We start from the raw sequence: 18,395 nt of genomic DNA, 5'->3' as shown, positions 1-18,395 counted from the left end.
TTTAATTACCGAGGCTGGTACTGAGGCTGGTTGTGGGGGCAGAGGATACTAATAATACTCAAGGTACTCATGTTTCCGATTCATTAAATTTGGGAATTTGTGTTATGAATAATGCTATGAAGTCTGCTTCTTTGGGGAAGTCGGTTAGTTTTAAGGATAAACTGGTTAGTCCTCAGGCTAGAAAAGGAAGACATAGTTCGAAGACAATGGTGTTGCCTTTGGCTTCACCTAGGAAGCGTCTTTTAGCTAAAGCTTTGTCTCTTAAACCTGCAGATAAGGGCAATAAACCAGTGGTGGTGGGTAAGCAAGGTCAGAAGACAAAAGATGGCATTCCTGCTGGTGGAGGAAGTCGTCCTCTTAAGAAAGGGATGGTGGCGCTCCTGAAACCACCGGCTTAAACGTGAAGATCTTAAGCTGAAACTGTCACGGAATTGAGGCAGATCTGACAAAAAATTATTTGGGTGATTTGTGGAAAAATCATCGACCAGAAATTTTATTTCTCTCAGAAACAAAGAAGTGTTTTTCTTATTTACAAAAATTTCAAAGTAAGTCTGGTTATAAAAGTTGTTTACTATTGAACCCCGCGGGGCCAGTGGTGGTTTGGCTTTGTTTTTTATGGATGAATTAAAACTTTTTATTCTTTTTAACAATTATCGTATTATTGGTACACAAGCTTTTATTGGGCAACAATTGGTTTTTATGTCTTTTGTTTATGGTGATCCGGTTCCCCAACATGGAGAAAAAGTTTGGGATAAATTAACGGATATTTGGTCCTTTCGTATTGATCCCTGGTTTCTAATTGGAGATTTTAATGAACTAATTGGAAATCATGAGAAACAGGGTGGTGCTTTGCGACCAGCATCTTCCTTTAAACCTTTTATTTCAATTTTTCGCCATTGTGGGATGCTTGATTTCCTTGTTATGGGACCAATTATCCTGGAGAGGGAATCGTTGCAATAATCAGGTGGTTCGTTGTCGATTGGATTGTGCATTGGGTAATCAGGATTGACATGGGTTTTTTCCAAATTCTAAAGTAGATTATTTGGAGATGGTTGGTTCTGACCATTGCCCAATTTTAGCAACTTGTCTGACGACGGTTCGGCGATGGTAGAGGCAGTTCCGGTTTGATAAACGCTGGTTGGGTAAGGAGGGATTAGTTGGTGCGGTTGAGTCAGGGTGGAATCGCACAAGAAATTTTCGGATTCCGGGTTTTGTGGACAAGATAAAGAATTGTAGGAACTCGATTTCCTGGTGGCAGAAAAACAATGTAAGTTCTGGCCCATCGCTCATTTCTTCCTTGAAGGCGGCTCTGCATGAAGCAAAGATGGATGATTCGATTTCTCAGGAGGAAATTTGGGCCATTGAGAGGAAATTGAAAGAGGCGTATCGTGATGAAGAGATTTATTGACAACAAAAAAGTAGGAAGTTCTGGTTAAGGGTTGGAGATAAAAATACTAATTATTTTCATGCATCTACCAAACAAAGGCGGGTGAGAAATAGGATTTTTGGTTTATTTGATAGTGATAACGTTTGGAATGAATCACCCTCGAGTATGGAGAAAATTGCTACAAATTATTTTGAGGACCTTATTAAGAAATCGGATGGTAGGGATATTTCAGAGATGCTTCAAGGAATCAACCCAATTATTACTGACAGTATGAACAGAGTTCTAACTAAGGATATTACTGAAGCGGAAGTCCGAAAGGCTTTGTTTGCCATGCATCTGGAGAAAACTCCAGGTCCTGACGGGATGACGGCTCTATTTTTTTTTGAGGTTTTGGTCCTCTTTAAAGGGGGATTTGGTGGTTTTGGTTAAAGAGTTTTTTCGAACTGGCAAGTTTGATCCAATTCTAAATGAGACTAATATTTGTATTGTGTTTTCGGCTAAAGCGCTTCTTGCCTCTATTGGTTTCAGAAACTCAATCGGCGTTTGTCTCTGGTCGTTTAATTACAGATAATATCCTTGTTGCTCAGGAGAGGTTCCATGGGCTAGATACAAACCGTCGATGTTATTCGGAGTTCCTGACATTTAAAACGGATATGAGTAAGGCATATGATCGGGTTGAGTGGGATTTCTTGGAGGCGGTTTTGGTTAAATTAGGATTTGCTAGAAAATGGATTTCGTAGATCATGTGGTGTGTTTCCTCAGTGTCATATCAAGTTCTTCTGATTGGTCAGCCCTGGGGTTTTATTAGACCACATAGGGGATTACGTCAGTGGGATCCTCTGTCACCATATTTATTTATACTTTGCACAGAGGTTTTGATAGCAAATATTAAAAAGGCTGAAAGGGAAAATAAATTAACGGGTATCACCATCGCTCGTGATAGTCCTACTGTTTCGCATTTGTTGTTTGCTGATGATAGTCTATTCTTCTGTAAAGTAGATGCGAATGAATGTAGGACGGTAATGGATATAATAGGTAACTATGGTAAAGCCTTAGGACAAATGGTGAATCTGGAGAAATCATCTATCATGTTTGGTAAGAAGGTCCCTTTGGATATACGATCTCAGTTGAAATCAGTTATTGGTATATCTAAGGAGGGTGGTATGGGTTCTTATCTGGGTATTCCTGAAAACCTGCAGGGCTCGAAAACTAAGGTTTCTAGCTATGTTAAGGATCGGTTGGATGACCGAGTAAATGGTAGGTCTGCAAAGTATTTATCGAAAGGTGGCAAGGAAATTATGATTAAATCGGTGGCGCTGGCACTTCCTACCCATGTTATGTCATGTTATAAATTGCCACAGGAATTGTGACAACCCATCCCGCGGACCCCACTAGCCCACCGCTAGCCGGCCCAACAGACTCCAAGCTGGCCCTGCAGGGCATGGATCCTAACCCATCACTGTGGAAATCCACATCCACAGTGATGGGTTAGGATCGATGCCCTGCAGGGCCAGCTTGGAGTCTGTTGGGCCGGCTAGCGGTGGGCTAGTGGGGTCCATGGACGGTCCGTTGGGGCAGCTAGCGGTGGGCTAGTGGGGTCCGCAGGACGGGTTGTCACAGGAATTGACGTCTAAAATCACGAGCGCTATTTCCACTTTCTGGTGGAAGTCTAATGATAAGGCTCGAGGTATGCATTGGGTTGCTTGGGATAAATTATGCAAAGAGAAATGTGAAGGGGGTCTCGGATTTCGGGCTCTAGAACACTTCAATGATGCCCTGCTGGCCAAACAGTTTTGGTGGTTAATTCATTATCCGACGTCCTTAATGGCTCAGATGATGAAAGGTCGATATTTCAGGAACAAACATCCTCTCATGGCAAAAAAAAGCTAAATAATCCTTCGTTCGCATGGAGGAGTATTTATTCAACCAAATGTTTGGTGGAACAGGGAGCGCGATGGGCAGTAGGTTCTGGTTGCTCTATTTCGGTTTGGCGAGATCCGTGGATACCAGATATTCGTCCAAGACCAGCGAATGGTTGGGGGAGGTTGTTGCTCCCGAGCTTGATGGTTAAATCATTTAATTAATCCAGTTACGAAGGACTGGCACTTACCTATTCTGGAAGAATTTTTTGATCCGGTGGATATACTACTTATTCGGAGTATGGCGGTCAGTAAAACTCATCAACCGGATCGATTGTTATGGCACTTTACTAAGTCAGGGAAGTATTCGGTAAAATCAGGTTATCGGTTCGCACGGGAATTAATTGTGGAAGTTGAGTACGGACCTACGTGTATGGCCCTGCGGGCACAGGCGTGGAAACTCTATGTTCCACCGAAGATCCAACACTTTTTCTGGCAGATTGCCTCAGGTACTCTCCATGTGTTGGAACGGCTTGCGAATCGGGGTGTTCGTTGCGATGCTTTTTGCAAGCGGTGTGACTCTATGGCGGAGACTATAAGCCACGCTCTCTTTGAGTGTCTTCGGTGACGAGGTATATGGGCGATGTCTCTAGTGTTACTAGACCCGGAAGGCTTTCCATATGCTTCCATCTATGCTGATAACACTCTAATTTACATGTTTTTAGCATCCTTTTTTGTCCATATTTTGCATTGTTCATACCTCTAACTTAGCATTTTTAGACCATTTACTGTAGGAATCAAGTTTTAGAGCATTTAGGGTGTTGCATTTCTGCATATGCATATATTGGATGAAAACAGGTGCTAAAGAGCCAAAAATGGGGAAAACAAGGACAACTCGAGCATGTACCCGAAGGAGCCATCGAGCTACAAGAACAAGTCCGAACCCCAAAACGATCGAAAAGGATCCAAGAGCGCGAAGAGCAACCCGAAGAGCCACCCGAGGAGTTACCCGACTCAAGCCTCGTGTACCCCATCGAGTAGACCATCGGGCAGGTCTGGGAAGCTAGGTCAAATGGGTTTCCATATATAAACCCCCTCTTTCCCTTGCTCGCAAGCGAGCACGCCGCAGACCCTCAAACCAGAGAGCGAGAGCTTCTGTGAGAGAACTGAGCGACTCAACATTTTCTTCTTGTTTTTGTACTTTTATTTTGTAGTTTTCTTAGATCTTTATCCTATACTCTTTTCTACTTTACTCTATCTTTTTAATAATGTCATTTTCGTTTATTTCTATTGCTTTATCATTCGGTTCTACGCCGAGTAGTGTAGCAAAGTTTCTAGGGATGGGATAGATGATTAGGTGTTCTTGATCGGTTAGGATGCTTTAGTTGATTGTTATGATTGATAAATTTCCTTCTAGGTTGATGTTCTTAATGCGGTCAATAGACCGAAAGGTTGAGATTAGATCTAGGGCGTTTACAATGCTACAGGCCGAAAGGAGTAGATAAAATGCTTGATTAGGTCAATGATAGAGGTATACTTTACTTTGAGTGACAAAATCAGATAATTCTAAGTATACTGACAAAAATGAATTGTTCTTAATGCCTGCTTGTTCATATTGCTAGTGCGACAGTGTGATAGTATGTTCAAGGTTGATTGTTGCTAGTGCAACAGTGTGGTGACAAGGTTTTAGAGGTTCATTTTCTAGGAAATAATTGCTTGAGGCATGTAAGGCATCCGTATTGGTCTAGAACACTTAGGATTCGATTACCCCCATCCTTAAGAACTTTCGTATTTCATTTCTTGCATTTTCCTCACTTACTCGACCACTTACCCGATCAGGTACACGATAACCTGTAATACCTCGAGCTGTTCATAGTTCACTTGCATACTCGATCACCCCACTCGATCCTGTACTCGATTGCTTGCATCGAGTGCTTAGGTCATGTGGTTTACTTGTTTATATTTTTTTACTTTGTTCATATTAGGACTATTAGAACCAAACCCTCTATTGTCTGGCTTGACTTGTTTGATTATGATTGCATCATATCTGCTAGCATAACAACCATTTGGATTGATAACCCTTTGTACTATAACTGCATAGGGAATTGATACCCTTGGTGAAAACTAGTCTATCATATGCCAATTTGGATTTTATTTTCTGGCGGGCGACTTCCCTATCCAGAGTTTCTGATATAGCTTATCGACTCCCCTGGATTTTATGGTCACTTTGGAAAGATAGGAATAAAAAGGTTTTCCAGGGAATTGAGATAGAGCCAATTGAAATTTTAAATCAAGTGGCTAATGATAAACTAATGTGGGAGGAGGCCAAATCTTACTCAATGAGATATATGCATCCTCCACCTTTGACGGAGGAAAGGGGCTCTTTTCCCCGTTGTCAGGTTGATGGTTCATGGAAAGGTACATACACTTTTCAGGGTTTGGGCTGATGGTGTTGCGATGGTGACGATTCGACGATTCTTCTGGGAGCACGGAGTCATAGACGAGGTACTACACCTTTACATGCAGAATTACAAGCTCTGATCTGGGCTATGGAATCTCTACTGGCGGCTGGAGTTGTTTGTCAAGTCTTTGAGACGGACTGTGTGCAGAGCTAGTAGCGATGTTGCAGGTGCCGGATGATTGGCCGGCTTTCTCGAACCTGCTGGAGGATTTTTCGCTGCTCCGAACATCCTTCCCTTCTTTCACCCTAACCAGGATCCCGCAAGACGCCAACGTAATGGCAGATTGCCTTGCTCGGTCTTCAAGACCTTTAGTTTCTGAATCTACTTTTGTAAACTCTTATCCTCTTGTTTGGGCAATCAATCTTGGAGTTCTCTTTTAATTTATTAAATGTTTGGTTGAAAAAAAAAATATAAATATTTATATTTTTTAGAAAGTTAAACTTTATAAAATTTTAAAAATATTAATATTATTTAAACATTTATGAAGTTTCAAATATTATAAATATTTTAACTTTGTAAGAAGTTTAAATATTATAAATATTTCAACTTTTTAAAAAAGTTACAAAACCTTTAAAATATTAATAATATATTTCAACTTTTACAAAACTTCAAATATGAGAAATACTCAACCATATTTAGAATTCTAAGTATTATAAATATTTAAACTTTATAAGAAGCACCAATCTTATAAAATGTAAACGGTTACAACCTTAATAAATAACATATCAACTCAATCTAATATTTATAATATAAAACAATAAATATTAAAAATTAAGATTATATAGTGCGAGTTAAAATATCTCGGGACATAGTTCTATGTAGCATTTTTTTTTTTGTGCACAAAATTCTTCATTCAAACCAAAGAGTTACATGAGGATAAGCTATCAGACACATCCGAATCGCAGTCTTGGAAAATAAAATACAATAGCCAGCAAATATCAAAGATAGAGACACAAGCATAACAACTCTTGATAGAGAACCAGGAGCAATGTCAAGACAACCTAACATGAGCAAACCCATGAGAGAAAATGCTTTAGACACAGAAACCTCAACTGGTAGCGGGGGAGTCACCAAACATTGTGACTTTAATACAAATTTTGAGCCGATACAAGTGGCTAAAGGTTGAGGGAAACCTCGAGGAACACCGGTAATAGAGCCGGTGATCAACCATCGTCCAACCTGGACGGAATATGAACCAACAGCAGTGGTACTAGATTGAAGGCTAACTGGACCCGCCGGAGAAGTATCTAATGCAGGCAGAGAGGAGCAGGAGAAGTATCCAACGCTCTGGAAGGTGGAGAAGCAGGTGATGGCGGGAGGAAAGGGGCAGAACAGATTGACACTTTGGTTGGACCAGAGACCTAATAGATCCACTAAGGAGTCAAGAGTAGCAGAGGCCGCGCCAGAAGGCATCTGGTTCTTCAGGCTAGGAGCAGGGGCGGAGGCTGAAACACTGGAAAAACTGGGAGGATGCAGATCTGGAAATTCACAGAAGTGACCCAGAAAGAGAGAGGCGGTTGAGAGCTTTGACGGGAGGCGGAATCCGATGGATTGGGAGAGGAAAGGTCTCCAGAAGCTCGTCGAGGAGATCTCAGCCCCAAAAACTGACTGAAGAGCGAGAGCAAAAGGGCATACCCCGGAGAAGTATCTGAGGAACCCACAGCACCGAGAGGTGAGCGGAGGTGAATGGCCACCAGAGGCGAGAGGACGAGACAACTCACGTTCTATGTAGCATATTTAAACATATTATATATAAATTTGTCATCTTTTTGGATCTAGGTTTGTTACCCTCCTGGTGAGGTCTATAGTTTAAAGAGCAAACGGGATTGTGGAATGTTTATTGTTTCGTAAATTAAAAACTAAGTTCTAATAATTTTTAACAAGCTAATAAAATACTTTTATGGTATGGAGGGATCATGTGATTTAGTTTTGACAAATTATTTCATTTCATATATATCCTCTATATACTTGTATAAATTAAGAGAAGCTGCTTTCTTCTCACACTATATAACAATTCATGTGATTTAATTTTGACAAATTATTTCAATTCATATTAGAGCCGACCGACTGGCCGAGGGTGGAAGCCACCCAAGCGGTGGATTTGGGTCCCAAAATTTTTTTTTGTTTGAAGTTTTGTTTAAGAATATTTGATGTAAAGATGTAGAAAAAGGTCTAATTTGGTAAGAAAAATATAAATTTTGTCCTAAAAAATAGATTTTAGTATGAATTTGAGTCAAACTTTTTTAAAATTTAGTGTAAATCAACCAAGAAAGGTCTATAACTTTTTTTTTCAAAGGTAAAAAATAAATATTTTTTATTACTTAAAAACCTCTAAGTCGGATTGTGCATAGGGCACCCAATAATACTGGACCGGCACTGTTCATATATATCCTCTATGTATAAAGAGAAGCTGCGTTCTTTTCACACTAAGCCACCGATGAATAAAGCTCTTCCTCTTCAAAAAGGTTTCAACTTTCGATACATAACCAATTAAACCATCCATTCCGCACTTCATGCATTTTGTCCTAGATATATTGGTATTTGCTAGGTTTTAGACATAGCAAGTGTATAAGCTTCACCCGAACTAGTTTTCTTGTAGATCTTCTCTTTTTAAGAAAACTTAGGGTTCTATTCGCCAAGTTTCAAACTTTAGGATAGGGGTTAACAAAATATCAAAAATATAGAGCCTTAAATCCTTAAAGAAAAATTTAAAAAATCAGTAGACCCAGTACTTTTGCACAGCCGGCACTACACTTAAGCCGGGCATGATGAATCTGGTTTGATGCGTGCTTCCTTTGCCTCATTCTTGCTTTTGTATATCTTACGGTCATGTAATTCTAAAACAGATTGTCTAGATAAATCCTCAAAAAATATTGTTTTCAGATTTTGAATTTATAAACTTTATAATCTCCAGATTGGAAAACCCATGCATCATGATAGAATCTTTTAGAGTGTGAATGGTTGCAGCGGTTAGGTGGACAAATCCGTCTGCGGACTGGACCGCTTTTTATTTACCATTCAGCAAATGTAGTTTGCAGTAGTGTGGTCCAAATAAAGCAGAGACAAGACCGCAACGGACCAACTGCTGACCGCTTTTGCATACAATTAGAATTGGTCCGCATGCGGTCTGTAGTCTATCTTAAAAATGGAGCGGTTCAGACAGCAGATGGATTCGGCCGCGATGACCGCAGTTACAATTCAAACCCTTAATTAAAATACGGTTGACGAAAACAAAAATAGAACCGAACATGACACTTACCCAAACTAAATAGTCATAAAATCCGGATGGATACTAGCTAAAATCTTCTTAATTACCTAAATTATAAGAATCCAATACGTCCGAATCGAATTCCGATATCCAAATGTCTACATTTACATATGTTTCTTGTCTTTTACTTTTCTTTTTCTCTATTTATTAATGTAAATTTGGCTACGAACAAAATAAAAATAAGTAAATACTACATTTTACTCTGTGATACACCGCAAAGCTATTTTTTTTAGAAAAGAAAAATGTAATTTGATTAGTAGATTAACTATATATATGACTAATGTTTTGCATATTTTAAATGAATATCCCTTATTATTTATACATTAGTTCATTTACAATTACCATGTTTGAGGTTTACCGGTATACTCCGAGACATTTGTTTACATGATCGTAATTTAATCAATTTAATTTTAGATATGGCTAATATTCTAATATTGATGGTCTTAAGAAAATAATAAATTGAAAATTAACCCATGTTCTAGCATTTGATTAATAATATTTTAAATTTATACTAATGTTACTATAATCCGTTTTGAAATATAACCTTTTTATGAGATTTTAAACCTTTATAAATCTAAAGATTCATAATATTATATTAATTTTTATTAAGTTTAAACATAGAAATAGTCCTTTTTAAAAAAAAAATGGGGTGAAAATATAAAAATGGTAAACCAAGTGAAAGACAGAAAATATTATATGGAAATCTGATAAAATAATATTACTGTAAAAATGATATAAGTGTTAATTTTTCTTTTGAAAAGGACATTATACCAATGGATTTCATAGAACTCAGTTTTAGATAATCTTTTTAGGGCACATGACTTCCAATTACCCAATCTAATTTTTCTTTGACTCAAACTTTGAATCCAATCTAATATTGATGGTGTAGTATTGTAATTGTAACTATTTTTTCTTAGAAATAAAAAGAGGACAAAAAAAGAAAATCTGATTGAAGAGAAGCGGATCTAATTAAGTACTAGTATATATTCCGTGCTTAAAGCACGTGTCAACATTAAAAAAAATTTTAAAAAAGTTATTTTGTTTGAGATAATATTTATTTTAAATTTTTATGTAAATCTATTAGTCTATTTGAAATCTAATTATTTTAGAATATTATAGTATTTTATTTTTGATGTATTATTACAGTTTTATATCGTTTGTTTGTTGTATTTGCATCATTATTTTTTGAAATATAAAATAGTAATTTTAATATTATAATTGTGAGCAAATAAAAATTATTAATTTATCATTTATATAAATTTAGTTTTACCATCCTGCCAATGTGGAAATTAAAACGCACATTTTCATACAATGAGTAATATACCTTCGTTTTAAAAAATTCAAATCACAACATATGCAGAAAACAATATGCATTTTAAATTATAAGTATTATATGAAAATTCCAAAAAATTTGTAAATAAAATAAAATAAAGATGATAGGAGAATCATAATTTGAAAACTTAACAAAATCTTCGAATTTAGTTATTAAAAATAATTGTATTGTATACTTGGATATAAAATCTTAGTTTTTAAAATTCTGATTGGTTTATATATTTTTTTAAAAAATTAGTAATTTCGTCCATAATTTATTAGAGAGAGAAAATATTTTTTTAGAATTTTTTAGATTTTTAAATATTTGATCTATGAGTGTTTTTTATTTTTAATTAATTATATTTATTTAAATTAGTTAATTAAGCTTAATTAATTTTTTCTAATGGCAATTGAATGTAATTTTTTACACATTTTAAGGTTAGTTTCATATTTGTACTTCTTAATTAATATAGTAGGATACCCAATTTTCATTGCTTTTTTTAATGTATAAATTACCCTTTTAAGTGATGACTATTATTTTCTTGTTAGTACACTAATGGCATTTGATGAAAAATTTACAAAAAAACAATCAATTAAATCTTGCAAGTGTTGTTGAGTTAATTAGTAGTAGTAAAGTAGAAACCAAAACTTAATTATATTGATATGATAAGCAAAACAATATACATTAGGATGGAAATTTAGTCATGAGTAGGATTCATGATTTAAAGCAGAGGACTTACTTACAACAAAAAATAAACAACATCAAATGCAAGAGAAAAATTAAAGAAAACATACAGCCGTTTCTTTCGATTTTCCTAAGGTTTCTTTACTGGTTGTAGGTTAGTTTGGTGCATTTTCGTTTAGTGAGGGGTTATTTATAGTGCTTTAAAGATGATAGAATTGAGAGGGGTGTATTCAACTTGACATTTTAAGTGATTTGTGTGAAACTTACAAATCCCATGTTATTCAATCATGTATTTTAAAAAGTCTATTAAAATCCACTGTTATTGAACTGATGATTTAAAAATCTACTTTAAAATCTACTGTTATTCAAAATAGTTTGTGGATTTGGATTTTAATGATTTTTGAGATTCTGGAGGATTTAGGTGGGATTTGTTTAGTTAAAAATAGAGAAATCCAAATCTCATGGTTTTATGTGGGATTTGAAAGAATTTTACAATAAATCATATCAACTTCCCTAAAATCTTTCAAAATTCCAAAATTTCTAAATCCCATCAAATCTTTCAAAATCATAGTTTCAATACATTGGTGAGCAAGCAAGAAATTCAGAATAAATTGGTGAGCAAGCAAGAAATCTTTAAAATTACTTTAGATATATTTTAGGTATATGATGTTAAATGTAAAGATTGTATAAGTATAAACAAAATATGATTTAGGAAATTAGAAATTAATTTAGTAGAGATATTTTAGGAATCATTGATTTTATAACTATATTAATTTATGATTCGGTTTCAATTTTGCGATTTTATAGCTAGTAAATTTTATTTAATAATTATGGCATATGTGTAACATCCGTGTTCCGGGAATAGAGTTTGGGTTATGTTGAGTAAACCAAAAAAGTGGATTTTAATTAATTTTGGTTTAATTAAATCCTAGTTTAATCTAATTAAACCAAAAAACCCTAATCTCTTTCTCAACTCACGCCTCCTCTCATGCTTTTGTGCTTTGGTCGACATTTTCATCTGAGAGAGGGAGAGAAAGACAGTTAAGTGTTGGTTATTTGGTGCAAAAGAGAAAGAGAAGGAGATCAAGCTTTTCCCTTAGTGTTAAGAGAGAAACAGAACTGTCAGGGTTTGGGAGAAGGAAGATTCGACTGGTCAAATCGTTTTGAAAGGTACTGATTTTTGGTATTGTTGTAGCTAAGAGATTTTCGTACACTCGTCTTTTTACAGCAGTGGATTTTCTTTTAAAATCAATGAGTTATTGGCAGTTTCGTGGGGCGTTTCGTATCAGTCGCGGATTAAGACCAGCGGGTGTTTCGGGAACGATTACGGTTTAATCTGGGATCCGATCGTTCTAAAATTTTGTACGAAGCTTCGTAACGTCTAGGAATAGCCTTTCACCTGAGGGATTTGATAGTTAACGGTTGGTTTTTATTTTAGGGTTTCGTCTTCGAAATTGTTATTTTATGATATTTCTATCCAGTTTTGCTATAAAGTTGTTTTTGGCTGTGTGGTTTATTGTAGGGCGTTTTTGGGTTGTTGCAGACGTTACGAGAGTCTCAACTTGTCTTATTTGTTATAATCATGTCCAAAAGGTAAGTGCAGGACCATGACTTATCTAAGCTGGAGATTTCTCTAATCTGCTTGTTTATGTGTTGTTTGGCTTGTTGATTGTTGATTGTTGATTGATGATTGATGATTGATGATTGTTGGTTGATGGTTAGAGATGTCTCCATTGCTTGTGTGTATAGCCCAGTAGATGGGAGGATTGCCTTACTGAGTGTTTATTAAATACTCATGCATTGCAATATGTGTTTGTGGTGCAGGTAAAGGCAAAGTGTGACCGTGGAATCAGGGCGATGAAGAGGAGGATGTTCTAGTGGTTCGCTTGGTTGTCTGGCTTCTGTTAGGTTGCTAGAGTGGAGTCCTAGAATGTTGTTTAGGATTGTTGATTCTTTGGTTTTATTATTGGATATTATCGGATATTGTTGATGGTATTGTTATTCTGCTGTTGATTGTGATTGTGGTTAGGTGGCTAGTGGGTATGGGACCACTAGTTGTAGTTTATTTATATATCTATTTATTATTTATTATTTAAAAAAAGGTCGGTCGTTTCAAATTTATGCGTAACAATTAGTATAACAATTAGTGTATAACAATTAGTTTCTATAAAAAGAAATCAAATTAAACCAATTAAACCAAATTTATGTATAACAATTAAACCAAATTTATGTATAACAATTAGTTTCTATAAAAAGAAATCAAATTTAACTAAATATTAAATGTTAATCGCATTCTTGTAAATAGGTTCCAACTCTAGGATTTATTTGGTAAATGTGAGAAAAATGAATCTAAATATATATTTTTGAAGTATATTTTGAGTTCTACCCTTTTATTTGTACTTATTTAAATACTTATTTTCAAAATTAATCTTTAAAAAATTTCCAAAAACAACATTACTTCAGATTTTGTTTGCTAAATATTTTACATTTCATTCCAACTAAACAAAATTACAGCAAAATCAATATAAAAACAGAAACTATGATATATTTAACCACATATTTTATTCTGTTTTGAAGATATTCTATCTCTAAATCATTTGCAAACAAAAAAAACAACAATTTGATTCTCATTATGTTTTCCAATACATGTGAGCTTTGATTCTTAATGTAAGAAGAACTTCGATTTACATTTATTTAAATATTATAATTAATATATATATAAACTTAGTAAATTTTTTAAATATTACGAATATGTAAAATTAAAAAGTTTAAAATACTATAAAAATATATATAGTACATGAGTTATAAAGAAATTATGTTGGAATTAATAAAATATCATTAAATTTGTGCTAACATGGGTTAAATCATCATTTTATTATTTTCAATATTATTAATATAATAATATTTGACATATAAAATGTCAAGTTGATTTAATTAAGATTGTATAAAATAATTAAATTATTAGGAACAATATGACTTAATTATAGCGTATAAATGACTTATTATATATTTAGATCACTTTTTTTTTTATAATAATTAAAAATCAAAATAGAATCTCAAACAATAAACAAAACAAACTGAATATAATAAACAATTGGTTATGAAAAATTGGTTATATATTTTTTATAGACATACAAATTACAATAAAATATATATTTTTATAGACATACAGCAATAAAATGTTTTCTAGAGGGTCCTAATCTATATACAGTAAACTTTAAAATATTAATAATATGTGTATACGTATAAGACCAAGCAAACTTATCACCTGGAGCATCGAAATAAACCATGTACAAATTTTTAATTTGGATAATTATCAAGTGAAACTCATTCGTATTAGAGCTCATTTTGATCTTATTTATATCTATACTAGTATTTTTGCAGCAGTTTTTGCTCAAAAATACATTTTTTGAAAGTTTTTGCATTTAATGTCATTAAATTATGTCGACCTCTGATCATTTTATGGGCTCCTTAATAATAATCAATGTACATAATCTATGGGCCTCCGTATGTTAAGGCTGTATAAAAATCAAAGTCCAGATTGTAAAAAAATTTACATTGCAATGTAAACCACATAAATGATATTCTTAATTGTCTTACCTTAGTTACCATCGCTGTATATACATGATTCTCTACTATAGGAAGTTCATCATATAGCATGAAGCCGTGAAGAGACATGATTTACTTACCTTAACAATCATCTCTCTATATACACCTTCCTTACTGTCCACGGTTATATAACTTTAAAGGATATAATTCCAATATAATAATATTTTTTAATCCTTTTTTCAATATTTTTTAATTCTTTTTCTGGGTCAAAAAAAAAATTTAACATACAAATTATACTTATGTTTTAAGTAAAAAATAATTACTAGATTTACAGAAATTAGGCAAAAATTGTCTATATTATTAAATTAGTATATAAATAAAATAATATAATATCATTCAATTATACACATTAACACATATTATTAAGTCACACAATCATGAGAGATATATAGATTTTTGAAAATAATTAGACAAAAAACTTAGACACAAATTATATTTTAATAATATATAGATTATATTTATAAAAAATAAAATAGTATTTTGTCTTGCGGTGTGATGTTAAATACACATATAATTATGAATCTTAAACATTTTCACCGATATGTGATGTTAAATACACATATAAAATGTCGGTAAGCCAATTTTATGAAGATTGTTATAGCATATTTAACAATAGAATATATATACTTTTATAGACGTACAAATTGTCTATACAACAATAAAATGTTTTCTGGACGTTTATCATATGGCCGGGTTATCTATATATAGTAAACTTTAAAATATTAATAATATGTATACGTATCCGACCAAGCAAATAAACCAAAGCAATCTTATCACTCAGAGCACTTTTCTAGGGACGTGTAAAAATCTATATTAACATTTTTGAAGTACATTTTGTGTTATATCCTTTAAGTTTTGTTTATTTAAATTTTATTTACAACATTAACCTCTAAAAAAATTTCATAAATAATATTGCAGAGAAACTCAAATACTAAACTTTCTTAAATCAGCCAACATTTGTTACATTTACTGCCATAAAATCTTAACAATATCTATACATTCCGATTTTTCCAAAAACAACTCTACCCATTAAAGTTTTAATCCCATAAAATCACCAAAACTATATTTAGAGATTTTGTTTTTATAAACTTTGTATAGAAATTTTTACTTTATGATTGTAAAATGTAGATTTAGTCATCTACATTACTTGATTTGAGGTACTTAGGGGTTGATTTCTCAGATTTCTCACATTATATTGTTTCATAATTATTTCACGGGTTAAAACTAATAAATTGGAGTATTTATCATATAAAATAATATGCGGTATACTGCATAATAACTTTTATGAATATAATTATTTCACGGGTTAAATCTAAATAACTTGAAAATTACAGATTAAATTTAAAAACACTAAAAAATAAAAAATATAATAATATAAGAATAATTCTTTCACGGGTTAAATCTAAAAGCAGTAAAATTTTCTATTTTTATAACCATAAGAAATTTGATACGGTACAAATGTAACATTAGTATAAATAAAACTAAATTATTGTCGCGTGTCTGCGGTATACAACTGATCAAATTTTATAATTAACAATTAAAATATAATTATATAATCTTAAACACTAAACAAAAGAAACAAAATTAACAAACAAATACAATTTTTTAAAATTTCATTTTTTTTACAATATTGGCCCGCGGTGTACCGCGGGTTAGAATCTAGTAGGAAAATAAAGACTAAGTCAACCCGGAAAGAAAGTCAGGAAAAATAACAGGTTCTCTCTCGTTTATCGGAGTTAGTAACAGCGTTTCCTTTTTTTTTCTATCAAAAATAATAAAATGAAAAGGCATAAACAAGGTAGAAAAAAGTCTTATATAAGGCCAAGGTTTTTTTTTTTTTTTTTTTCTAACCCTAATCGAAACTTAACATACCCTTGACCTTGAGTCATTTTCTTCTTCGTTAAGAGATCACAAGAGAAGACATAACAAGAGAAACAATGACAATGATGTCTTCTCTTCCGGAGGAATTGGTAGAAGCAATACTCTCTAGGGTCCAGGCTACGTCTCTGAAACTTGTACGATCTACTTGCAAACAATGGAACGCTTTAGTGAAAAATAACCAAAGATTCACCGACAAGCACTTTCGAGAAGCTGCAAAGTCTACGGTTCTCATCTTGAAGGATTACAGGTTTTTCCCAGTGAGTATCAACCTCGACGTTTCTGCTACAACCATAGAGTTTAAGAATGCACTTAGCCCAGAGGCTCCCCATTCTAACTCAGAAAAAGTCGATATAGCCAAAGTTTTTCATTGCGACGGTTTGTTGTTATGCACCACCAAAGATAAAAGACTCGTGGTTTGGAATCCGTATTTGGGGGAAACAAGGTGGATCCAAGTCCCATTCAAAACTGAACACAAACGTGACCCAAGGTATTTTCTTGGATACCAAGATAACAAATCTTGTCGTAGCTACAAAATCTTGAGGTGTTGGTATCTTGACAAGTACAAACCATACTACTTTGCTACGTTTCAAATCTATGACTTTAGCTCTGAGTCATGGAGGGTTCTTGATTCTGTATTTCTCAACTGGTACACACAATTAAATACTGGAATATGTTTGAAAGGAAATACTTACTGGATTGCTTCAGAGGAAGAAAATGGTGATTTCTTAATCTATTTTGATTTTACAAAGGAGATATTTAAACGTTTCTCTCTGCCACCATTTGAGGGTTATTATAGGTATATGATGACTCCATCAGTTGTTAGAGAAGAACAACTCTTAGTGGTAGATGGGAACATTAGTACATCAAAGATGGTGATATGGATAACCAGTAATATTGATGTTGTTGGCGATGCTGCAGATTTGATATATAGCAAATCCTTTACAGTGGATATACCAAATCCCGATAGATATTGTCCGAATAATGTAAGTTATATAATCGACGAGGAGAAGAAAGTGGTTATGTGTGGGAATGAACGTACCTATGAGACCTACGAGAGCATGGTAGTCATAATTGGAGAGGACGGTCAATATCACACATAAGTCCCTTATGTTGAATCCAAAAATCCGGGGTGGTCTTTTATATTCAATTGTGTTCCAAGTTTGTCAAATCCAGCAAGGTAGTTGAAAAAAGTAAGCAAATGATTTCTTGCAGTTCTTCTTTAAATTCTTCGGTTTTGTTAAGTTCTTCTAGAGAATGTTTGATTAAATTAATGAACAGATCGATTGTCTTGTGTTTTCTTTTGGGATTACCTGTTAGTTTATGATTCCTTTATTTTTTGCATTACATTCAAGTTTTTACTAGAAGTGTTCATTGGAACTAACATGTTTATAGAATATAAACCCATACATTTTCCAAGCATATGCATATCCTATGATTAACCATGCATCAGAAAAATGTGAAGAAGACTCTAAACAGCATGTTAAAGTGTCTTCTTTCGCACTATTACTTATTCATTCAGTGTTTATTATTCTGAACTACAACGTTTACAGTCTGTTAGTGTGTCTTCTTCTCCTCGATATTAAACCTAATATCCCCAAATTGGAAACCTAAATCGCGCTAGATAAGGCGTTAGATGGCTCTTTAACCGGCATGCATGAAGTTTATGAAGTTATAATTAGTGTATGAAGTTTTGTGAGGAATGTACATATGTGCTGTTAAGTTAAGAGTCTAATTAATTATGGTTGTCACTATAAAACAGAAGCATTATCATATATTCTCGTCACTAGAACTCTAGAAGACACGAACATGTTGTTTAACTCAATATTAGAAACGCCATAGTAGAGAAAATATATATATATATATATATATATATATATATATATATAAATGCTAAGAGAAAATTTTTCTTGAGAGTCTGACAAAAGCAAGAAGT

General features: G+C 33.7%; 1 protein-coding gene and 1 pseudogene across 1 annotated transcript; both read left to right on the top strand.

Moving 5' to 3' along the window:
• Positions 1 to 1,552: 1,552 nt before the first annotated feature.
• Positions 1,553 to 2,757, top strand: LOC147926887 (uncharacterized). Its single transcript, XM_087487228.1, has 3 exons — positions 1,553 to 1,739; positions 1,916 to 2,091; positions 2,179 to 2,757. Exons 1-3 carry the CDS (start codon positions 1,553 to 1,555, stop codon positions 2,755 to 2,757), a joined length of 942 nt encoding a protein of 313 aa, XP_087343354.1.
• A 13,761-nt stretch (positions 2,758 to 16,518) lies between these two features.
• Positions 16,519 to 17,562, top strand: LOC104748603 (putative F-box/kelch-repeat protein At3g22730 pseudogene; annotated as a pseudogene).
• Positions 17,563 to 18,395: the final 833 nt, after the last annotated feature.

The sequence above is a fragment of the Camelina sativa genome, chromosome 15 (assembly GCF_030686135.1).
Source record: "Camelina sativa cultivar CO46 ecotype springtype chromosome 15, ASM3068613v1".
NCBI classification, from domain to species: Eukaryota; Viridiplantae; Streptophyta; class Magnoliopsida; order Brassicales; family Brassicaceae; genus Camelina; species Camelina sativa.
The sequence above is the reverse complement of the archived record's forward strand: the minus strand, read 5'-3'. Positions and strand labels throughout refer to the sequence as shown.